Source organism: Salvelinus namaycush, chromosome 28, assembly GCF_016432855.1.
Source record: "Salvelinus namaycush isolate Seneca chromosome 28, SaNama_1.0, whole genome shotgun sequence".
Classification (NCBI taxonomy): Eukaryota; Metazoa; Chordata; class Actinopteri; order Salmoniformes; family Salmonidae; genus Salvelinus; species Salvelinus namaycush.
In genome coordinates this window covers 22,966,663-22,991,914 of record NC_052334.1, presented here as the reverse complement: position 1 = coordinate 22,991,914, position 25,252 = coordinate 22,966,663, and the positions used below count along the sequence as shown (strand labels likewise).

Genomic DNA, 25,252 nt, shown 5'->3' with positions numbered 1-25,252 from the left:
TTTACTAACTAAATAATCACACAGAACTACATAAACACACAAACAGGATAGCTTACACATTTATTACTACACAATGCAATGAAAAGTCCCTAGTGGACTAAACCGATATGATGGCTTGTTACACAAAATGGCGCATTCAAAATAGAGGGAAAGGGAGAGACAAAGGAATTCCACTATTGTACAGACAGCTGATAATTATGCTCATGGAAATGCAAATACTTTGCACATGAACGACCGCTCATTCGAAAGAATTGCAATGTACATATTTACGTGTGTATGTCTTTGCTGTCTCTCTGTTGAAACACTCGGTCCATCTACGGGGATTAATTCGACAGAAAGTCTCTGGTTGTGTAAGTCTCTGGTTATCCACCAGAGATCACCATGTCTTTTGTAGTCGTAGATTCTTGATTTCAGAGTGTCTGTGAGAACGGATCTTCCAGAGTAAGTGTTCGTTAGAATGGATCTTTCAACGTATCACCCAGTAGTTTTTGGTCGAGTTTACTAGACTAAAGTACTTAAACAGCTGCAGACTGAATGTTCCTGTGTAGTCTTCTTCTTTTTTGTTTCAGAGTTTCTAACCATTTCAGCGTGCAACCACGCTCCACGTTTTTCTGGTCTCAGAGTCTAACTATTTGTGACGTCCGGTTCAACAACCTCCGCCTGCTTGGTCTTTCGTCTTGTCGTTTTCTTAACCATTTGTAACGTATTCAGCTGGCACTGCACGTAACTGATCTATAGAGAGTTCTTCAGCGGGTCCTTTAAAACACTTGGGGGAAAAAGGGCGTTCCATTATGTTTGGCATAATGTCTGTGCTCACGTGGGCGTGGTTACTGACTGGATAAACTTTAAATTAAAAAACATTTTCTCACTTAGAAGGCCAAGATCACATTTAATCTTCTCACAAATAGTTTCATATTTAATCCTATAAAATAATATAATAAAATCATGTGCGTGTCTTGTATATTAAGTACTGACAACCAAGTTTCACATCCTCTTAATTACATACCGAGATCAAGTGATGCAGTCATGGGGATTTCGCGCCCCGACTTCATCGTTTCAGATGTTACTGCTAAACGATGTAGAAGTTAGGATTAAACCCCCCCCCCCCCCCCATTTTTGGTATGCAAACCCAAAGTTTCATCAGATGTCCAGTTGGCTGGTCTCAGACGATCCCGCAGGTGAAGAAGACTGATGTGGAGGTCTTGGGCCGGCGTGCAAGGCCAGGATGTACTGCCAAATTCTCTAAAACAACATTAGAGGCAGCTTATGGTAGAAAAATGTGCATTCAATTCTCTGGCAACAGCTCTGATGGACATTCCTGCAGTCAGCAAGCTAATTCCACGCTCCCTCAAAACTTCAGACATCAGTGGCATTGTGTTGTGTGACAAAACTGCACATTTTAAAGTGACCTTTTATTGTCCCCAGCACAAGGTGCACCTGTGTAATGATCATGCTGTTTAATCAGCTTCTTGATATGCCACACCTGTCAGGTGGATGGATTATCTTGGCAAAGAAGAAATGCTCACTAACACGGAGGTAAACAAATTAGTGGCACAACATTTTAGAGAAATAAGCTTTTTGTGCATATGGAACATTTCTGGGATCTTTTATTTCAGCTCATGAAACCAACACTTTACATGTGTTTATATTTGTGTTCGGTGTACATGATTCCCTGAGAAGACTTCTCTATGAGTGAGTGGTTGCAGTCATATCATGTGCTGAATGTATGAGACTACGTTAATTGTATTTCGTTCCCCTATGGTACCATCATCCACCATACCTGCTATGTAAAGACCACTCTGTTTCCTTAGTGCCCTATTCAAACTTGAGATAAGTAGACCTTTATCCAATCTGTATTGGAAGTTCAGCGTTACAGCGTGATTGAAATTTAAAGGTAATGTTTTTTGACTGAAGTTCATGTTTAGGGCTCAACTCAATCCGTATCGCTGAAGTTCAACATTATAGCATGATTGAAATTTTAAGGTATTTTCCAATTGAGCCGACATATGCAGCGATGATTGTGAATGTAGTTTCCACACACGCGGGAACATTGCCTATACATTTCAATCGCGCTATAGTGCCGAACTTCAGCGATACGGCTTGAATTGAGTCTAGTCTACTTATCTTCCTCTACTTATCTGCAGTCTGAATCCAGCCCTAAGTGTACCGTGTGGGCCCAGGCAGCCACCTGCTGTTTGTACAGAGTTTATGTAAGATGTTCCAGCTGTTGGATCTTGGTGAAGATGTGTGTTAAGAGAGTGAAGATGATTAAAATGAACTCTTCAGACTAACATGTTTCTGCCTGAAGACAATGGAGCAAACAAATGAAAAGATGCCTTGTAACATTTTGAGTTTTAAGAGACCTATTCTTTTCTCTTTGTTATTTAATGAACACCCTTGAAACCGAGCTAATAGAATTGTGTCTGATCTGTGTACATGTCTTGACCAAACCCCCTGGTCTGCCACAATGTATTAAAGATGTCAATACCGTCTCAGCAATTCACCAATATCCCTCAAGTAAAATGAAATCCAAATGTTATTTTTTTATTTGAACCTTAAACTAATTGTAATTGGTAATGCATGATCTCTGAGGTACTTGAACTCTAATATTGTCATGTGTCAGAGAGGATGCAGAGAGAGAATGATCAATCTTTATTAAATCATGTTTATTTTTGACATTTATTAGAACAATATCTTCAACATGAAAAAGTGGAAAAACATGTTACTGTATTTTTGTGAGCATTTAACAATAATATGGTAATAATATAATATCTTTTTAATTGATTCTTCAAAGGAATTATTGAACCACTACGTGTATAACATACTCTCAGTAAAGCATAAAATCACAACATGAAAGTTACATGTAGCATTTCTAAATCAAGTGAAATAGCCTTTAGCATTTTTTGTAGCATTTCTAAATGAACTGGGTGTCATGTTTTTGTTTTCTATCAATGCCCAATTGCAATATGTAAGCGATGTCTTCAATCAATGAATATATATTTCTATTTTGCACAGAAGCTTTGATGCCATGTCCAGCACCTCTGATTCGTTCTCATAGTTGAACCTCTTATTGGGAATGTGTGGTGATGGGTGGTAGTTTGGGTATTGAGTGGTCTTGGGGTCGACTCCCAGCTGTTTCAGTTTGCTCACAATGTTGGGTAGAGTGTCTAACTGGGGGCTGTAGCCAGACACCCGCTCAGCTAGGCTGGAGATGGAGCTGTCTTTGCAATGATGTCCATGTCTTCTGTACTCTGCTGCCACCAGAGCCTTCTCCACAGCCTGATGTACCTTGAACAGAGTCCACTCTGTGGTCTTGCCTCCTGTGTCGTTGTCAGCAGCGGCTAGGTCACACTGTGCTTGTCTAAGCCAGCGCTCAGCCTCTGCTCGGTTGGGTTGTGGTACATTTCCATGATGTGTCCAGAAGTTGTATCTAGTATTGTGTCCCCTGTAGAACCTCTCTCTCCCACACCGGTGGCGATGAGCTTCTTGGTTCCACTGGTTGTAGAAGTTTCTGAAATTTGTGTTCCACTGCTGTGAGGATGGTTTCCCCGTCCTGTGTGAGGATGGTTTCCCCGTCCTGCCGTTTTCAAGATCCTCAATTCTGTTTTTCAGATACTTGAATGCCTCCGTGGCTAGCTGTTGGCAGTCTGGGTTTTTGTCAGGGTGCCACCTCAGGTAGAGGCGTCTGATGGCCTTGAACCGCTCCTCTGCAGACAGAATCCAAATCTCTGCCAGACATTTGTCTATTTCCTTTTTGGCTTCTTCCAGAGACTGTGGTGAGGTCTTTGTGGATGAAGACCGCTGCACAGATTCTCCCAGTTGTACCAGTTCCATGCACGTTGCTCCAGTGGAAGAGTATGAGAAAGGCTTCTTTTCCCGTTTAAATTGGTAGAGATCAAGGGCACTGACTTCTATGACTTCATCTTTCCCAATCTGTATTTTGTATCTGTAGGGACCCTGTCCTGATTGGCCAGATGGCACACACAGCTGTTCCACTATAACTGCATAGCAACAATGCTCCTCCTCTGCCGTATTCTTAAAGCCAACATATTCCCCAGATTCATAGTTGTTGAGGAAGCTCATATCCAGGGCATCATGCCACTCTTCAGGAACAGGACTTCCTGGTTCCGGTGGCCCTTTCAAGGAGTCCTCAGTATCAGCACTGTCATGGATTCCATTCTGTTCTAGAGTTGTCTTGACTTCCTTCATGCTATCACACGAAAGAAGGTGTCCTAGAACTAGCAGGAGGTTTGAGCCAAGAATGTTATTAAGAAGGGCATTAATCTCTTTAGTAAGTCTCATGATGATCTCACTCTTCACTTTGTGGGCCTGGTCATCATTGTGTTTCAGGTAGAAGGTACAACCTTGCTGGCCCTTTTTTACATACACCTGTGTGACAGCAGTGGTGTCACTCAGTAGCTCCTGGCCAAGTTGAAGCACTGTTTCAAGGCTGTTGCAGCAGGTGATCTCAATGCCGCCAAAGGTTTTCTGACACATGGTGGCAGCATCGCCTTGTGATATCTTGCCCTGACACTGCTCTCTGATGAGACACACTAGACCATGCATGAAGGGAGCTGAGGACAGGTGTGCCCCAAACCATCCGCTGAACTCGCAGCCCTCCCCGTACTCACACAGTTGCATGTTGGATTCCACCACATTCTCTACAGTAATCTGAGAGAGCATTTTGGGTTGTATCTCCAGGGGCAACAACTGCATCATTTTACAATGTTCATACATGTCGTTCTCTAAATGGCAATTGCTCAGTTTCTCCAGGAGTTTCAATTTGTCTTTAATGGCACCCTCCAATCTACTAACCTTGAAGACTGTGTCATTGAAATACAGTGTGGCTGAAGGGTACAGTCTGCCATCGTTTGAAGGTAGATACAAGGTCTTGGGAATTTCTGAGGTTAACTGATTTTCTTGCAATTTGATTATCAGACGAAAAAGCTGCTCCACAGCACGCTTGACAGTTTTCTCCTGATTTGGCTGAAGGGTCTGCTTGTCGGTGGAATCTGCATGGATTTCTTGTAGAACATTGCAGTACTGCTCTGCAGTAGGCTCGTCTTTGACGCCAATTTTCTTGAAGAATTCTGCAAACCTGACATCCTTTGGAGGAATGCAGTACAAATATGGCCTGAACTCCACATAATGAAGCAGTACCAGAGCTGTTTGCTTGGTCTTTACAAGTGCAGAATCTTCCTCCACAAGCACCACAGGGAGATCAGTCAACGGCTTGGGGTCAAACTCTATTGTTTGTAGATAGGTGTAAGATGTCCGGAACACTTCAGCTCGTGTTCCAACCAAGTCAGCAGTTTGGCATGGTGACTGACAGATGTTTCTGAGGTTCTCTGTCACATATTCAGAAGGGGGTTGGTCAACTGCACCTGCTTCTCTAATAATTTGAATATGCTTTTCATTGCAGTTTCCTAAGTGCAGTATTGGCATGGATGTCCAAATCAGGCATTGGTGGAGGACATCTTTTTCAATCAGACAACCTCTGATTGAAACTACAGTCCTCTTTCCTGCAAATGACTGGTGGTAGTTGCACAACCTCGTTTGAATTTCCACAGGAAAAACAAACTTGATGTCAGCAATCGTTTTCAGAAAGTCTGGTGCTTGCTTTTTGACATTTCTTTTCAAAATAGTTTCAAACAATGTAGACGACATCAGTTTCAGCTCTTTGAGGCTGGCAGTGCCTTTGGCATCCGATTCAATTTGATGAGCAAATTCAATTATTTCCTCATCTGACACAGTGCACTTCATTCCAAGTTCTTTGAGCAGTTTCCTTGCTTGACTCTTGACATTTATGTTCCCTCTATTATTAAATTCATTCCAGAAGCTTTCTGGCACAAATCTTTCTTGCGGCAGCATCACCTTGTACAACTTTTGATTCTCATCAAAGAAGTAGGAGGCCATCTGCAGATTCCCATGGATGTCCTGAATGAATTTCACATTTTTCATTATAGAGATGATTTTATCATGGTACTGCTGATAGTCGTGTTTGAGTTGTAGTGACAACAACAGCTGGACAGAGTGGATCATTTGGTTGTTGTTTAGCTTGTGCAGGAAAGGCAGAATGAACTGGACATAGTACTCCAAATCACTTAAGATCTTAATGCTCAGGTATCTTGACAAGCTCTCATTTACAAAGTTGTATTTCAGGAAAATGTTGTTGTCATCTGCCATGTACACATCTGGAAAGCTTTCCCTGAACTCTGTGTTGAGGATGTATACATCTCTGGGTCCATCAATACGCTGCCGTCCACCCTGTATGGTTTCAAATAGTGGCAATGACTTGAGCTTTCTCTGGTAGTCCTGTTTGTTTTTACATGAGAATATCCCAGACTGTAGGACATTTTGAAGTGTCTTCAACTCATGATCTGAAAGATGCAGAAATTCTGAATGTTCCAGCTGGTGGACTTGGTCTAACACAGCACTGCTGTCGCTTGTCCTCAAGAGCTCAGGGAGTAGATATTGATGCAGATGCCTGTTCACTTCTTGGAAGAATGTAAGGTCCAGTTTCATGAGACCAAGTTTCATGAGAATTAATATAATGTCTTCTTTTGAGAACAGAATCACACTGGACATCTTCCTCATTGTTTGTAGAACATGTTTGTTGTTTAGTCTTGGGCACACAACAGGCAACATAGGGCAGTCAGAGAACAGCTCCTTGATGGCTATCAGAGCCTGGTTACCATCTCCATCCGTTGAAGCTGTAGGATTTATGTGATAACTAAAGAATTTCCATAGTTCTTTCAGCCATGAGTGTATTATCTGGTTTGGTACATGTAGCCTACAGTGTGGATCGGTTTCACAGTTTTGAAGGAGGTGCAGAAGTATAGGTTTCAAATACTTTGCTGCGACTGGAATTGTCAATTCTTTAAGAAAGTTCCCATCTTGTAGAACCTCAAAATGTTTGGTGTTGGTTTTGAAATCAGCAAAATCCTCATGATGTCCATGGAACATTCTGTAAAATGTTGACAGAAGCTTGGGAGAGTCAGGGTCAAACACTCTAAGAATCTGATCTTGAGTGAGAAGCAGTGGAAGTCCGGTGACTGAACTGGAACTCTTCTTGTTAGCATCTTTTTTAAGTCTACTGACTGAACTGGAACTGTCCTCACTAACTACAACATTTTTGATACAGTACTCCAAGAGAATGGAGCATCTCTCTTGGTCTCTGATCAAAGTCTGGCCAATGGGTAGAGGTAAACCCATTTCAGTGTGAGTTGGATCATTCAGTGGTTTCTTCCTCAGGTAGTTACCCACTGTCAAGGGACTGACTATTCTCACTTCAACCCCAGCCGTTTTGAAGCTGGTCCATATTTCTTCAATTTTTCTGGATGAAGGAACCAACTGCATTCCAAGATCATCTAAAATAGAAACCATAGATTTATTTTCTTTGCTCAAATGAGGTGCATCACTTGGTTCCGTCTTGCTCACACTAGACCACTCAACAGTGTACTCTGTTATTGACCTGTGTTGAACTTGTCGAGTTGAGCCGTGTAGCACTGGAATAAGGTCAAGTTTTCTGTCATTGACTGACCTGTACACTTCATGAATCATTTCATGCCAATCTTGGCCAGTGTCTTTGGTGATGGTGGGGAAGAAACACAAGTATGAGCTATCAAGGACTGAATCAAGATGTATGGAATTGACTTTCACTTTCTTTAGGTCACAACGGATGTAATTGAGAAGGTCAGCATACAATGGGGCGATGACATTCAATTTCAGGGACTCATTCCAATCCATCTTCAGACTTTTCCCATCTTCTTTCCAGAAACCCCGTCTGGAGGAATCTACCTCAAAGTTTCCGTTGACATGGACTGGAAGTCCAGTTTTACCAGGCAAGGGCAGGGAGCAGAATGCTTGTCCAATGAAGTCATCCTGTTTAGGCAGAGAGCTTGTGCTGACAATTGTTCCTCTTTCTCTAGGCTGAGAGCTTACACATGCTGCCAAAGCTGCCTGGGGAACTCTGCCAGTCTGTCCTTCCATATCAGTGTTTCCTTTAAAAGAGCCAAACTGCTCTGCAATGATCCACTGGCTTTGCCTTTTACCGGATGATGAAATCTTGACACTGTAAATGGCTTGCTGTGGTGTTTGTCCATGGGACAGCAGCGACTGTTGTACGTGGTTTTGAAAATAAACCCATTCTGCAATGCTCTTCTCATGTATACTTTTTTCAATCGAGAAGGTAGTCTTGAGAGTTCCTGTGCCTGGGTTGATTTCATGAAACTGGATTTTTCTGATGTTCTTCAAGAACATTATCAATCCCTCAGGGTCTTCACAGAGAGCTGAGGACAGTTCCGCCATATCTGTAACATTGACCCCATTGTCGGATATTTCTGAGGTTTTTGCCATGGCATCAGTCCTGATAGGCAACCTAAACATGGTGCCTTCTTTAAGAGAGAATTCTTTTGGGAGAAATGTATTGTAAACATCCATGAAGGTGTTCTTACATTCCTCTTTCCATAAGATTTTGACTCCTGGTGATTCTCGTGATCCTTCAACATACTTCAGATTGGGATCAGATATGCAGAGCCATTTGTCACCGGTTAGGATCGAAGGACAGTCAGTCAGGTGGTAGACTGAGTTAAACCCAAGTCCATATTTTCCGGTTTTCCCTGGAATGTGGTGCTTTCCACCTTCTCCCAGCTGCTGAATACCTTGCAGATCAGCATGAGAAAACACCTGGTTGTTGTACACACACAGTGCAGGGCCCTGAAGTGGATTCCATCTCTTTCCAAATGTTTTCTCTGTGCTGTGCTGTCTTTTGTCCCAAACAAAGTGAATTTCTGTGGCCTCTGCATCATCAGCATTTTGGATGAGTTCTTTCAGGATGTCCTTCTTCGAGGGATAAGCTGAGATTATGTTTTTAATGCGAACTGTCAGTTTCTCACGTTGTCCAAACTCTTCAGCAAATGGTGAGAAGTTCTCTACTGAATGCTTTAGCAGGGTGTGATGTCTTGTTGTGATCACCCCAAAATGAAGTGCAATGGCGCGAGATATTTTTGTATGGCACAAAGTGACATCTTCTGACACTTCCATCCAGGGGCTGTCATTGAAATACAGCTGGTTAGATGGCTGCAAAACATCCCTTTCATCAGGTATGAGACAGTCATCTTGTTTTTCATCTTTGGCCTCATATAATCCCCTTTGGAGTATTGTCAGACAAATTTCTAGATCATTATTGGAAAGTGGGCTGATGCCATAGGCTTGGCTGAGTTTCTTCAGTACACCATGAAACTGTTCTGGTGTGAATTGCTTTTGGAGGCATAGACATTTCCAGAGCTTCTTGAAACTGGAGAAGGCAGTTGGAAGCACATGAAGATAAGGTTTAGCATCAAATTCCTGATTCTTAGCCACAGACTTTACATCCACAAACCTGTCTTCAACAAGGATAAAGGGGAATGAGTGTGCCCTCTCAAAAATGGCAGTCAATTCCTTCTCATCATGCAGCCATTTGTTCAAAAAGTTGTAGCAATTATGGGCTGTGTTGAAGAGCGTCTGTTTGTCACATGTTTCCGAGTGCTTGGATGCTTCCTGTAGCTGCTGAAGCACTGTCTCGAGTGATGGGCTTTCACAAACTCCCAGTATGCATAGCACTGCATCGTCACTGTGTATTTTCAGATTTAAAGAGTCTACCACAGACTGTGTCATGTCAACTAGATGGCGACATCTGTCACTGTAAATGTCAATGGGCTTTTGAAGTCTAACTATTCCATCCTTCACTGCCCCACCCTTCCCTGCGTATGTATTAACTGGAGGACATGCTGGAATGAACAAGGTGTTTCTCAGAGTCTCCCAGTGAGGCGAGGCTTCATCCTTTAGGGAGTCCCTCATCAGCTCCAGGATGCACTGAAGATGCTTGTATGCTTTGCCTTTGTCTTTTTGCCAGATGTTGGCAATGGTCTCTGCTCTTTCTGTGATGTCCTCCAAAGGGAGCTGGTCACTCAGCATCCCCAGTTCTGACAGACGTTGAATCCTTTTAGGGGAATGAAAGTCATGTTTGGTTCCACCGAGGAACCGTCCTTCCTCTTGCTCAAACAAGTGTGCCACTTTTCCAGAAGTATTCACAAGTTTTTTGATGTACTGAAGTTTTTCACTTTTCTTTGTAGGAATGCATGGGTAGCTCCTTAGTAGATTGTCAATGGCATCGTCCTTCAGGTCAATAGCATGCAACACGAGAGCATTCCTACTCTTCTGGTCCATAGTGTTCAGGTTGTTGAATACCACTTCTTGGTAAAATGCTTCCCAGTCAAATGTTCTCTGCTGGAGAATCTCATCTAAACCGGTCTGTATGAAACTCTGTCTCACCCACAAAGGCAGAGGAACAACAAGATAAGATGTGCTTGAATTGCTTTGACAGACCTTCATTGCAAGCTCTCCAACAGCTTTGTCCTCTTGAATAGTTGGGTGCAGAAATCTGGCTTTGTCCATTGAGCACCAGTTTTCCCCATCACTGAAGAGCTTCAGAGGTTTGCCAGAGAAGTGCTGACTGACGACCAAGTAAAATGTATCAACCAAGGGTTTGAAGGGTTTGTTCACGTTCTCTCCATTAGGCCAAAAGGTATAGTACTGATAACGTTGAAGGGTTCCATTTCTTGACATCTTCTTCAACACTAGCAGTGTACTGACATATGCGGTTGTAACAGCATCCTGAAGGAGAGCTCTATTCCAGTCGTATTTCACTCCACTCTCCCACAGACCTCTCCGATTAGAGGTCACAGCAAAGGATCCGTTCAGGTTCACTGGGAGCCCTGTGGCAACAGAGAGAGGGAGGAAGCAGAACGCCTGGCCAACCAGGTTGGTTTCTCCAGGGACCCATTTCCCTGTCTTTGGTTCTTTGTTTAAAGGTACAGCAACACCTCCGATTGGCAAGGAGAGCACTGTCTGCTTATTGTCTCTCTGGACCATTTGTAAAGAATTCTTTGTCCCAAAGCAATTGTATAGGAGCCAGAACTGGACATCAGATCCATCACAATGTTGTTGTGTTAGTTCAGCTATGTTGGCTCTATGGCAGTCAATGACCTCTTGGCATTTCGCATCACGCTTCATCAGACATTTCAGAGCATCATTCTGTAATATTCCTAGAGGAGTGTCCTCTGGAATCTTGATTGTGCTCACAACCTTTCTGGTGGCAGTGAAAATCTTCTCTATCTGGTCATCTTGAGGAGGAGTGGAAGCATCAACCGGAAGGTTTTGAAGAGATACCGTGTTGATGTTCTTCAGAAAGAGGAGGTGAGTTTGTGAGTTGTTTTTCAGGTTCTGTTGAAATGTCACTATGTCATCTCTGTCATAGACATTTCTGCTGATTTCTGACTTGACAGCCTCCTCTTGTGTCCTGAAAGGTAGCTTAATGAGCGTGCCCGGGTAGAAATTCTGAGTGCTGTCTCTTGAAAGATTGCAATTAAAAATCCGCTCATATGGTCTGAATTGACCAGGAAACCTGTGCAGAAGCTGTTCCCGAGATAAGTTGAGCTTGATTCCAGGAGTTGCTTTGTTTTGTATGTGCTTTTGCAGGTGTGTAACATTTGGATCAAGTATCAGAAGCGTGTTGCCACTGAGGATTGAGGGAATATCAGTCACATGGTACACCGCATTAAATCCAAGTCCAAATTTCCCTATTTTTTCAACCTGGTTTTCCTTTGAGGCAGATCCGAGTTTGACAATGTTTTTCCAGTCATCCTCTGTGAACAGCCCGTTATTGAAGGCCCAGAGACACGGTCCCTGACAGAGAACCATGCCTTGGTCTATGAGGCTGTCAGCAGGATCTTTGTGGTCCCTGAAATCCACCATGAACTTACAGGTGTTTGCCCCAGCATCTTCTGCATTCTGAATTAGCTCTTTGAAGATGTCATTTTCTTCGTCATACTCTTTCAGAATGTTCTTAATCCTCAGAGTTATGGGCTCTGACTGCCCACACTGTTCTATTCCAATGAACTCTGGACGCAGGATCCGGGTGCTGAGGAAAGGGATGTTCAGCCACTGTGCCGTCGCCGGTGGAATCTCCTCGTGGATAACATGAATCTCCTCCTGGTCATTCTGTAGATCCTCCAGACCATCCCTGCTTATATCACAAAACACTGTCTTGGACAGTGGTTGCAGGGTAAATCTCTGACTTCCTGCCATGACCGGCACTGGGATATTGCCCCTGACTCTCTTCTTCTCTCTCCACATCCAGTTCAGAATGGCTATTGACACTTTCAGCTCTGAGGGTTTTCCAAAAGATTGGGGCCTTTTTTCAATGGTCTGTTTGATGTCATGAAGGATGTCCTCTATTTCTTTCTCTGAGAGTGATGTCTTCACTCCAAACTCTGTCAGCAACTTTTTGTATGGAAGAAATTCGTCTAGCACCTTCTCAATGTACGAGCTCAGATCCAAATCAGGTGGGTAGTCCAAGACTACATCATGAGGAAAAACAAAATGATTGTGTATCCACAGCCAAGGTATGACTCTTTTGTTCATCACTTCCCTGACCTCACAGATGTGATCTTGCATGTATTTGTAAATGCTATGCAGCTTGATTTTAAACTGCACGTCTTTATCTGGATCTGTCATTGCCTTGGCCACAGCTGCCAATGCTGACAGATTCTCCACAACCTTCTCAGCAGGAGGTAGACGTAGAAGACCAAGTTTTCTGCTTACTTTCTGACTAAAGTCTCCTGTAAGAGGCATGACATGCCCTACAATGCCATCGTACTCTGAATGTCGTATCTCCTCCAGCTTGTAGAAACTTTTCTCCCTGTTATTTTCTTTCGTGATGTAAGGACTCTCACAAGGGACCCACTGCAGCTGTGATAGGTGCTGCAGCTGCAGATGTGAGAATTGGAAAAGCAGGTCATTGCCATTCAATAGTCTTTGAAGTGCTTCTGCTTTTTTGAAAGCCTTTTGTGAATGAACATGTGATTTATCAATATGGGTGCCAACATGCAACACGTTGTCTGCTGAGACGTCAGTTTCCTTTGTCTGCAATCCAAGACGTATTAAGCTGTCAAGCTTCTCTGGAGTATTTGTGAACACTGCGGGAGGAAAGAATTCTCTTTCAAAAAGGACTTTGAAGGCTTCATTGTTTGGATCAAAAATACTGGAGGTCTTCTTCAGCTCTCCATCTATTTCGATGAAGCTCAAATCTTGGCATTTTTTGTACAAAGTCTTATTCTGTGAGAAGAGGATACTGCCATGCTGTAATATCCAGGTCATGATTCCCTCTCTCTCTTGTTTCTTGAAATACTTCTTCTCAACTCCATCAATCAAATGAACGGCCACCTGAGCAGTATTCAAGAGATCAATCTTGAGCAACAATAGGAGCCTGCGATCAGCCTCAGTTGCACACCGGACAATGGAATCCGGCATGGGGAGCTCTGTGGGGAAAGCTGGGGTGGAACCCAAAACCACTGCTTGCTTGTATTGGGTGGGGACATATTCTCCGGCCATTGATTGGAAGAGAGGCATCTTTGAGAGCAGGTCTCTCTCATGGACTGTGAGAGAATCCAGAGTAGAGAGGTAGGCTTTGAGTTCCTCTTTCTCATGGTAAGGAGCAGACCTGATTCCACTGATGACCTGACTAGCAGCTAAGTTCATGAACACCTGTAGAGTGTTCTGTGGCGATGGTGGTAGTACGTACGAGTCAAGATCTTGGTGTTTCAGGCATTTGTCTCTGTTAACGACTGTTCCCCCAACCTTCTTCATGACTTTCTCTATTTTGTCTGGTAAGATGGATTGCTTGCTTTTCTGAAAAATCATGGTTGGATTCTGTTGTAGTCTTGCAAGTATGACAGAATGGCTAGTATCATGTAGTGGTTCGATGGGTATCAGTGGCATGCCTTCAAAACGTCTCAGATCTATGCAGTGAGTGTTGAGACATTTCCAGAACTCTCTGAGCCATTTCAATGGTGGGTGCTGAGCACTCCCTACCTCCCAGGTGACATGACCTGTCTGTGTGACATGACCCAGGTGACATGACCAGTCCTTTGGGAGAGTCTTCTTGGCAAATGTAGCCACAATTTCCACATCTACATTGAATACGTTGAATATATCTAAAAAGATGGAGATATGAAAATAATAGCCATGTGACAAACATGCAGGTATTTGCAATTCTACATGATATCCAACACCTTTCATTGTTAAACATAATTGTACAATATATTCCCTTACTTGTTGCAGCTAGTTGCTTCAAATGTTGGATGCTAGTGGTGCTGAGATCATCAGGCAGAAACAGGTCTTTGCAACCTGGCAGCAATACTCTGTATGAAGAGAATAGTTACTTGTAAATTATTAATGGAGAAAGGGAATGGATTATCCATATGAAAAATACTATAATGTATACAGGGATGGAATTTAAGGATTTTGCGCATGGGCCAGCCGGGATAGAAGACTACAATGTCTAATAGCCCAGATGGAGAGCAAAGGGTCCAAAATCTATGCAATGTGATATTTAAGAAGACACATTTCTGGCATATTTTCTACTAGCCCTGTCTAGCTTTATTTCCATACCTGACTAAGACAATTGAGAATTTACCTTGGAAATGCGTCATTGTCAATGAGAGTGATGTCCTTCTCTTCATTTGTGAATGTCTTGAAAGTCCCGTCACTGAGAGGCAGCATCTTCAGACCCCTGAGGTCGTGGTAATTCTCATCAGTCAATATGTACTGCAGCAGAGACAGTTTGTCATTGTTGGAGAGATTAGACACAACACCTCTGCGGAGAACACCCCTTACAAGAGCTGGAGTCACCCATGTCAGTGTGTCAGGGTCTGGGAAGGCCAGCTGGACAGCTCTGGAGACATGATCTGGGAAGGTGACAAGTTTTTCTCCACCTGCAATCAAGGCCCTGGTCACGGCAGCCATCATTTCAGGCGGCATGGTGTCGTCGGATGGGCACACAGCCACGGCGGGAGAAACAAACTGTCTTTCGTCTTCAGCTAGAGAGAAGATGGCGGTATTCTGTTTGAGTAGACGTTGTAGAAGGTCTTCAGCAATTCCATGCCACTTGTCTTTGTGTTTGGTCTGACTGAGGTCTGGCCAGATGTTGTACACATATGAGACGGGGAGTGTGGAGCTCTTGGCTAGGTTGGTGGCATCCTGCAGCATCAGGAGGTATGTGTGAGGGAGGACCTCCTTCACCAGCAGCTCATTCCACTTCGCAGCTTCATCATACTTCTGGTCTTCCTCCTGCCATTTGATGTGTCTCCTGTTGTCAGTGAGGCCGAAGCAGGCGTTCACATGGACCGGGTAGCCAGTCTTGTTGGAGTCATTGTTTGGGAGGGGCAGGAAGACACTCAGTCTGCCATCAGTCAGGACACTCTCCTGGCTACACCGGAATGCCAAGTCAACTTGAGGGCGGAAACTCAGCTTCTTGGCCAGTAAATCTAGCTCCGGAACATTTCCCTCTTTCATGCAGCATGTTGTCACAAGCCACTTGGTCTTTGTCTGCTTCTTGCCTTCGGAAGTAGAGGTGATGGTTTTGAAGCAGGTTGATCCATCAATGTTTGACTCGTTCATTGTCTTCAGACTCAGATCAACTGTGGGACTTGAGGTCACTGTAAGCCGGACATTAACGGATCCTTTGGTGTTGATATGCTGCAAGGAGACTGATGACACATTCCTCAGGAACAGAGTGCTTATGTCTGCATCCGCAATGAAGCTGTCGAAAAGCTGAACTACTTTATTGGAGTCATACAGGTTGTCTGAGATCTCTGAGGCTTCACTGCGTAAAGGAAACCTAAAGAGTGTCCCTTTAAAGTGCTGCTCCTCCTGGATGATATCCTTCCACCTTTGGCCACTGACTAGTTTGACAACGTCTCTGAATGGTTGGAACTGATCTTGCAGATTCAGTAGAGTTTCCTTGTCTTCCTCTTCCTCCAGAGACCACCGGAAGCCTCCAGTTCGCTCCCCAAAGAGCTTCTCTTGGGGGTCCAGGAAGCCCAGGTATTTGGAACTGAATATGGATGGCACATCTAGAAATGATGAATATTACTGAGTGTGAATAAAATGCTCTAATGTAATGAAAAGCTGGCTATGAAGAGAAATTAAAACTTAGCAATGGGTGGTATGACTACATTTACAGTATACCGGTATAGATCCATGTGCTGTGATATGGATTTTGGCATATCAAGCAGACCTTGTGATATAGCTAGCGCATGTTCATGGTTAGATTCTTTCATTGTGATAATAATACTCTGAGGTTCACCTGTTATATGGTAGACCGAGTTGAATCCGATCCCAAACCTGCCAACTTTATTTGGGTCGTTGCGTTTGACGCTCCGTCCGGTGGTCTGGATCCCTTGCCAGTCCTCTGCTGTGAACTCTGCATTGTTGAAGGCATACAGAGCAGGACCTGCTCACAGACACAACAACGTTCATAAACATCAGTAGTATAATTAATCAGGCTGTAATATACAATTCATTGGTATATACAGCCTGAAGCTAATGCCTGCTAAATCATGTAAATGTTCCTTACAAGCCAGAATGTTAAATAAAATTACATTTACACTTACTCTACCGATTTATCTGTGCGGTTTGTCCTTCAGCTGCTCAAAATTTGCATCTGAATCTGAATAAAGGTATATAGTTTGGTTTGGCACAGAGGTAAAATTATATTGGATATTCGGGTTTCTCTTGCTATTGAACCAAGCACGCCATGACAATGACAAAATGTATATTCTGAATCAGGAGGATGGAGAACAATAAAGACAATTTTTTGTGTTCATCTTTTTATTTAAAATATTTTCTGGAGAATCCTGCATGGAATTCTGGGGAAAGGCTGTTTGCTGATCAAGCTCTGTGACAATTTTGTCCTAAATTGAACTTCATGAGTTAAAAGTACATATTTAACCTTTGACCTAAATCGGAGTGGCAATGAGTAAGGATAAATATTAATGTGAAAGACGGCATCAAAGACAAGATAATCCGCTATGTTCAGCGTGTTTAAGTCGCTAACTGAGCCCAACTCCACGAGATGGTAGAGGCTGCCATCACAGCCGAAACAGAGATGGCGGAGATTCATCTCTCATGGCAAAACTGAAGTGATTTCAACGAGAAACAACCACCTCACTCGACAAGATGCAAACCTTTATCAATTGCATGAAGGCTACTCTAGAGAAAAATGATACGGATGACCCACACTGAAAAAAAGAGGAACATGACGAAAAGCTAATACAACAAAACCAGGCTATTAACTACCTGATGGGCCAAGTAGAGGTATTGTAAAAAAGTACAGTTGGAATAATATTCAAATGTTTGGGCTCGAAACCAATGCAGAAAAGGGGCAGACAATTTCTACATTTGTGGACAAGATGCTGAGGGAGGTCTTGGAAATCGATGCTGCTACACCTTTGGTCATGGAGAGAGCCCACAGAACGGCACCTGCAGCCCAGAGTAGGCCTGGAGCGAAGGACACACAGAGGCCCAGCTCTATCATCGTGCGCCTTCTCAACTTCGAAATGAAACAGAAGATAATGCAGCTGTTGAGAACCAAGGGAGAACTATTCTACAAGGACAAGCACATATCTATCTCCAATTGGCAGATAAAAAATATCACATACTCTCTGATGTTCCCTGCAAAGCTGCACCTCACCCATGAGAGCAACCCACATCTTTGATTCTGTACCTGATGCCGAGTCTTTCCTGCACTCCATTGGGATTATACCACCTTCCAGACCCGAGGACAGGGTCTGAAAAAATATGCCCACTATGTGGAAAATTGTTGGACCCAGAAGGAGTGAGACAGAAGGACTCAAGGCCCAAGAAGTAGCTCAAATCTACCGCGGAACATTGTCCAGTCCACATTGACTATTGAAGCAACCCCTTCTTCTTAAGGACTTGAAACTATTTGAATTTATGCTCATAATTGGGAGTTTAATGCTGGAATAATTAATCAATCTTTGACCTACAGTGTGTCGGGATGATAAGGTATTATTTAATCTGGAAAAAACAGAATAGCCTGCTTTCCTTATTCCCACCTTCTCTTTTAGTAGGCTATAGAGTAAAGATTATTTATTTGTATTCATTTTTTTAACGTTTTATTGCAATTCCATATAGGCTACCCAAGTGTAGGTTACTGAAAATATTAGCCTAAAATTTGCTGATTATTTATTGATTTAGACAATGCTTTCGGATTACATTTCATTTCCAGCATTTAACCCTTACTGTTTAGGACAGCCTGCTTTGGAACAAGAGACAATTACTATGCCTGTCCGCATATGCTTGAATGAATTTATTTTGCGTTCTGTTTTCTTATAGCCTAATATTATTTGAGTTGGAAGCAACCGTTCCCTGTTAAAGAAGCTGTTTCTGTATGTTAGGTTGGATAAGGGAATAAAGACAGACACCAATGTCAAGTTCAACAGCCTTGTTAAGCATTGTACAAATCCCTACACGTGGAGTCTGGGGAACAGTCCAGCTAGTCGATTACCTATCAACTAGACTCCGTAACATCATCCTTTTCAATAGAAAGTGCAAACATAACGGCATAACATTGAGTTCTTAACAGTCAAGTCATAACAATTGAAAAGCATGACATTTTCTTTTTACTTTAGTTGTCATCTTCCTTTTTTTAAAACATTTTTTTAATTAACAGACAACAAGTTAAGTCTCTTGCTTACAGAGTAAGCCTGTCCGGTGGCTTGCACAGCCGACCCACCCGTGAGTAAGTATTGGCTCTGACAGGTGTAGGATTAGGGCCACGAGCTGGAGAGTTTGGTGGGGTAGAAGCCTCACCTTCAGTTGGCTCATGTCTCAATTCTGCACCCCTTACCCTTAGGCCTGGACTGTGATCCAGCTCATCTAGGTGAGTGTATGGCATGTTCTGGTTTGTCTGCTCTGCTACGCGCAGATCCACCCGATTGCGACGATAGAGGGAGCCACCAACATCCACCAGGTAAGAACGTGGTGCAACTCTCTGTAGGCATGTGCCCAGCCTCCAAAGTCCTGTGTGGTCTCCCGGCAGCGGTTTCATCCTTATAGTTTCACCCACCTCCAGCTCTGGTAGGTCTCGAGCAGTCCGGTCGTAGAAGCACTTAGCGAGCTGCTTTCTGTGACGCAGTTTGTCCGTGACGCCAACCATGACGCAGGGCTCAAGTAGCTTGTTAGCTACGGGGATAGTAGTCTTCAGACGTCTGGACAGAAGGCGTTGTGCTGGGCTGCTGTCCATGTTTTCGGTGGGTGTGTTCCTCCACTGTAAGATCGCTTTCCATGGGTCGTTGCTGTCGCGCAAGGCCCTGCTTAACAGGTTTTTTGCAATCTTGACAGCTGATTCTGCCTTGCCATTTGCTTTTGGGTGTCTTGGAGAGGAGATCACGTGGTCAAACTCCCATTCTGAGGCGAAACGCTTGAACTGTGCAGTGAATTGTGGGCCATTGTCCGTGATTACCTTGTCAGGCTGACCTTGCCTTGCAAACTGCGCCTTGCAGCGCTTTATGACCGTCTCTGCAGACAAGTCAGGGAGCAGTTCAATTTCCCAAAAGTCAGAGTAATGATCAACGATGAGAAGATAGTCCTTTTGTCTGTGGCTGAATAAGTCCATGCTGATGATTTGCCAGGCCCTTGTGGGCAGTTCGTGTGACATCATGGTTTCCTTTTGCTGTTCATGAGCGTACTCGTTGCATGTGGTACAGTTGCTGACAAAGTCTTTAATTTCTGCTTGCATGTTTGGCCAGTATAATGTTTCACGAGCCTGGCGGTAGCATGCGTCACCTCCAACGTGACTGGAATGTATGCGGGTAAGCATCTCTGGACGTAGTGATTTGGGAATAATGACCTGACCTCTGAACAAGACGCCATTTTGCACACTGATCTCATCTCGAAAGGTCCAGTATTCTCTCACTGTGAAAGGTGTCTCCTCTTTCAGATATGGCCAACCTGCGAGAGCCATGGACTTCAGTGACTGTAGGTGTTCGTCCTTGTCAGTATGTTGCCTGATCTGGGCTAGGCGGTGATCTGTGACGTTTAAGTAGTCTGCCTGATTGATCTGTTGAACATCTTGTTGTTCCTGCTGTAGCGAACAGATGGCCTGCCGCTGATAGGCAGTGCCTCGACCTGTACATTGTGCTGTTGCCCTGCTCAGTGTGTCGCTGATGTACATCTCTGGTCCTGGCTTGTAAATGACCTTCAGGCTGTAGTTTTGCAGAGTCAGGAGCATGCTTTGAAGCCTCTTGGGCGCATTGAGGAGAGGTTTACTGAATATGGAAATGAGTGGTTTGTGGTCAGTTTCAGCGGTGACCAGCTCTCGACCATATAAGTAGTGATGGAATCGCTGGCAGGAGAAGACGATGCTGAGGCACTCTTTCTCAATTTGTGCATAGTTTTGTTCGGTGGGGGTGAGCGCTCTCGAGGCAAACGCAACGGGCTGGCCTTCCTGCATAAGGCAGCATCCAAGTCCCCTTTGGCTAGAGTCGCTCTGGATTGTGACAGGCTTCGTGACGTCGTAGTAGCGCAACACTGGCATGGATGAAGCCAGAGATTTCATCTCCTGCACTGCGGCCTCGTGCTTGGGTAGCCAGTGCCACGGTGTGTCTTTGTCCAGCAACCGGCGCAGAGGCTCACAGACTGCTGATAGGTGTGGCATGAACTTTGCAAGATAGTTTGCAAAGCCGATGAGACGCTGTACTCCTTTTGCATCAGACGGGTTTGGCATGTCGAGGATCGCTTGGACCTTGTCTGGGTCCGGCTTCAGGCCTTTTGCCGAGAGAATGTGGCCATGGAAGTGGACGTCTTTCACCTTGAACTGCAGCTTCTTCAGGCCAAGACGAAGCTTAACTGATCGGCATCGCTCCATCAGTGCCAGGAGCTTCACATCGTGGTCGCGTTCTGCTTCTTCGTCTGTTTCACCACAGCCTACGATCAGGATATCATCGGCGATGGGTTCAATGCCCTTGAGCCCAGCCAGTAACTCGTGCTGCTTGCGTTGGTATACCTCAGGCGCCACTGAGACACCAAACGGGAGCTTGAGCCAGCGTTTCCGACCCCAGGGGGTCCAGAAGGTAGTCATGAAGCTGCTTTCTTCGTCCAGCTTGCATTGAAGGAATGCATCTCGGGCATCCACCAAGGTGAAAATCCTGGCCTTGGGAAGCTTATAGAGGACATCCTCTAGTGTCGGCATGATGTAGTGGGATCGTTTCAGTGCTTGGTTCAGATGCTTTGGGTCGATGCAGACCCTCAGCTTCTCTGGTTTTTTCACTATGACCATATTGCTAATCCAGTCAGTTGGTTCAGTCACAGATGTCATGTGGCCATCGGCCTCATACTTGTCCAGCTGGGCCTTCACAGCCACTTTCATTGCAATGGGCACATTGCGAGGAGCACACTGGACTGGAGTGATGCTCTCATCCACTTCAAAGTGTACCTCCCCAGGCACTGATTCAACGGGCATGTTGAATACATCGTCATATCTGCTGAGTAGTTGTTCTTTGGACAGGGGTCCATGCTGGACATGATCCACAATGTGCAGGTCATTTGGTACAGTGAACTGCATCAGTCCCAGGCGTTCGCATGTGGAGCCTGAGAGGAGAGGATTTTGACTGGTTTTCACAATCTCAAACTCCAGCTTGTGTTTGCATCCCTGAATAACACATTCGGTCTCAAAGGTGCCCATAGAGCTCATTAGTTCTCCTGAGTACAGCTTTAGTCTAGTATCGCTGGGCAATAGATGTGTGTCAGGTGCCAGATTGATTTTGTCTTTGTAGCTCATTACGTTGCATGTAGCACCCGAATCCAGTTGACATTGTTGTTGCTTGTTGTGTAATCGTAGTGTCACAAACCATTTCTTCCCTCTTGAGTGTCCAATGGATTCATGCATGTAAATGTCCCTTTCACTGTTCAGCTCTGAACATTGAGTAACATCATCAACACAGTGAATCTTGCCCTCACTCACCCTTCTTTTGCTTTTGAGACACACTTTTGCAAAGTGATTATTAGTTCCACAAGCTCTGCATGGTTTTCCGTAGGCAGGGCAGTGCTCTTTGCCACGTGTGTGTGTATTCCCACAGTATTTACATGCTACGGGGCTCTCTCTGTTCACCGTTCGTGGTGAATTACTCTGCCTCGATTGGTTTTGTCTGAATGTCTGCCTAGCAACAGCGTGAACAGTATCAACGCCGGAGCGTGGGGTTTCCGTTTCCATTGCTCTCATTCTCATGTCAGTGACTTCAGCAGTGCGGCACATTTCGATGGCAGTTACTAATGTTAAGCCTCTCTCTCTCAGTAGACGCCGGCGCGTATTCTCATTTGCAATTCCCAGTACTATTTTGTCACGAATCAATTCATCTTTCAATCCCCCGTATTCACAAGTGGCGGATTTCTCTCTCAAACGGGTTACAAAGTTGTGTACTGACTCACCCTCTTCCTGTTTGCAGCTTCCGAAAACGAACCGCTCGTAAATGACGTTTCTGGCGGGTTTGAAGTAATTCTCCAATGCATCCAATATAGCCTTTGCATCACACTGTTGTCGTGCCGTGAGGGTGAGATTGTGCCGGTAGATATGCCTGCATTCGCTGCCCATTAAACTCCTCAGAGTTGCCGCTTGTACCTCGTTGGGTTTCTCATGTAGACCGGTCGCCAGCGCATAGTCCTCGAATTCATCCCTGAAGTTGTCCCAATTAGTATTCCAGTCCCCTGTGAGAACCATGTGATTTGGTGGCGGAATGTTCGCTGCCATAGCAATGGAATAGGAGATGTCTTTCCCTTCAGTCATGGAGGTAGGTAGTGATGCTAGCTAGCCAGCTAACAACGAGTTGATCAGTGTTGTGAGTAGGAAACGGCGTGTGTTCGCATATGGAACGTAACTGCGCCTATACTGTACTTAGCTACAAAATTAACAAACGTGTGTTTTCCGAGCCACTTCTGATACCATGTTTCTGTATGTTAGGTTGGATAAGGGAATAAAGACAGACACCAATGTCAAGTTCAACAGCCTTGTTAAGCATTGTACAAATCCCTACACGTGGAGTCTGGGGAACAGTCCAGCTAGTCGATTACCTATCAACTAGACTCCGTAACAGAAGCCAGGTAAGGACCGACTAGACTGTGGTTCCCATAGACCAGTAAGTACAAATTGTGACTGTAAAATCATTGAGGTAGTAACAAAATTATTCAAACCAGGTTCATTAAAGGACGTCACTCAACGTCGAATATAAGACGACTTCTGAATATTATCAATTACTCTAAGACCCAACTCAAACAAACAGTTATGCTATCTCTCGATGCTGAAAAGGCATTTGACCGCGTCGACTGGTCTTTCTTTTAGCAACGTTAAAAAAGTTTGGTTTTGGGGAGTGCGTTTTGAAATGGATAGTAAATATATTCATGTCCAAAATCATCTGTTATAACGAATGGGAATATGTCGCATTCCTTTTCGCTACAACGAGGAAATCGTGAAGGAGATTCTCTATCGCCACTGTTATTTGCCCTTACCCTCTGTTCGGAAGCTGTTCGAAGTGCCATAAACATTCACAATATATCTCTATATACAGATGATGTCATCCTGTACTTGAGGCTGAGACAACAATTCCAAATATATAAAAATTAATAGGTGCTACATCAGGCTATAAAATTAACGTTGGTAAAACTATTGCAATGATGACATTTGGTGATGCACCCTCGAGTATAAAAGACAACTACGCATTTAAGTGGACTGATACAAGCATGCGTTACTTGTGTCTTAATATTACGTCAGACTATGGGAAACTATATGCTTTGAACTACCCTGTGATTAGTAAAATCACTGAAGATCTAGACCAGGGGTGTCAAACTCAAATAACCAGTGGGCCAAAATGTAAAACCTGAACAAAGTCGCGGGCCAACATTGAACAAATGAACCTTTTAATATGGACCCAAACAAGTTTTGCTTTAACATTGAATATGGAACAAGCATCGCTTATTACCATACAATATATAATTTAATAGTGGAGACATGCAAAATCGAATTTCAAATGAAAAAACACATCAATGGCATTCATTTATTAAATAAATAAAATTTAAATAAAAATCGTATGCCTCTTTTCTATTTGCAGCCTTCTGATTTAAATACCAAAATAAACTTTTTCCACTGGCTAATAATTTTACAAATAAAATGATAATAAATCAATCAACCATTCAAGCCCATGCCTTGTAGCAAGAAAAAGTGCACAAAGAAAACGTTAATTATTGCACACTGATCTGATGTGCCCAAGCCAGATACCTGGCATCTCTTCTTGGATGCTAGTTCATCAATGTCTGGGCTCAGGCTCTGAGCTGAAGAAATCCTCAGTATCGAGCGAAGGTGTTCATCAGTCAGACGTCTCCTGTGAGTTGTTTTAGTCATCTTCATCGAGGAGAAAAGTTGCTCGCATAGATAAGTGCTGCCGAACATGGAGAGCATCTGAGCAGCTTGGGTGCGGAGCTGAGGCATTGTGTCAGGGATGAACCGTGGAAACTGTGCGGCGCCCACAGCATCATACTTTGACTTCAGCGTGTCGTTGCACTGGAGTTCAATCAGCTCCATTTGGATGTTCGTTGGTGCATTTTCCACATCAACTGCGAAGGGATTACTAAGCAGTTCAAACCTACATTTCTGGACATCGAAGTCGGCAAATCGCCGGCTAAACTCAGCGGCGAGAACACTGAGTTTTTCAGCAAACTGTGCGCATGGGAACACGGCGGTAGAGATCTGCGCTTTTATGGTTTGGCAGCAGGGAAAATGGCAAGGGTTTCCTTGCAGCATCTGATTCTCCCACAGGCACAGTTTAGTTTTAAAGGCCCTCACTGCAGCGTACATGTCTGTGATGATGCGCCCCCGCCCCTGAAGCTGCAGGTTCAGCGCATCGAGATGGCTCGAGATGTCACAGAGAAAGGCCAGCTCACACAGAAACTTTTGCTCCCGGAGCTCTGCTGTATCCTTCCCTTTGGTTTCCAGGAATTGACATATTTCCTCACGCAGCTCGAAACATCTGTTCAGTACTTTTCCTCTGCTTAGCCATCTCACCTCTGTGTGATACGGCACGTCTGCGTATTCCGAACCACACTCCTCTAGAAAAAATTTAAACTGGCGGTGATTCAGACCTTTGGCTCTTATAAAGTTAACTACCTGTGTTACTGTGGTCATAACATGTTCCATCTTTAGGGCTTTGGCACACAGTGATTCCTGATGATGCAGTGGTAAACAGTTAGCTCACCTGCACAGTTCTCTTCCCGCATCTTCTCCCGAACCATGCCCACCAGTCCACTCTTTTTACCGCACATCGCTGGCGCACCATCTGTCGTTAATCCAACGAGTTTATCC

At 44.1% G+C, this 25,252-nt stretch overlaps 1 protein-coding gene across 1 annotated transcript in view; it reads right to left on the bottom strand.

Annotated features, from left to right (window-relative positions):
- Positions 1-2,649: 2,649 nt before the first annotated feature.
- Positions 2,650-25,252, bottom strand: part of LOC120023113 (sacsin-like) — a 32,968-nt gene continuing 10,365 nt past the window's right edge. Inside the window, exons 5-8 of the mRNA XM_038967086.1 lie at positions 16,190-16,336; positions 14,519-15,956; positions 14,155-14,243; positions 2,650-14,036 (exon numbers count right to left, since the gene is read on the bottom strand). Coding sequence (XP_038823014.1) covers positions 2,986-14,036; positions 14,155-14,243; positions 14,519-15,956; positions 16,190-16,336 — 12,725 coding nt within the window. The 3' untranslated portion in view covers positions 2,650-2,985. The remainder of the gene's footprint in view (positions 14,037-14,154; positions 14,244-14,518; positions 15,957-16,189; positions 16,337-25,252) is intronic.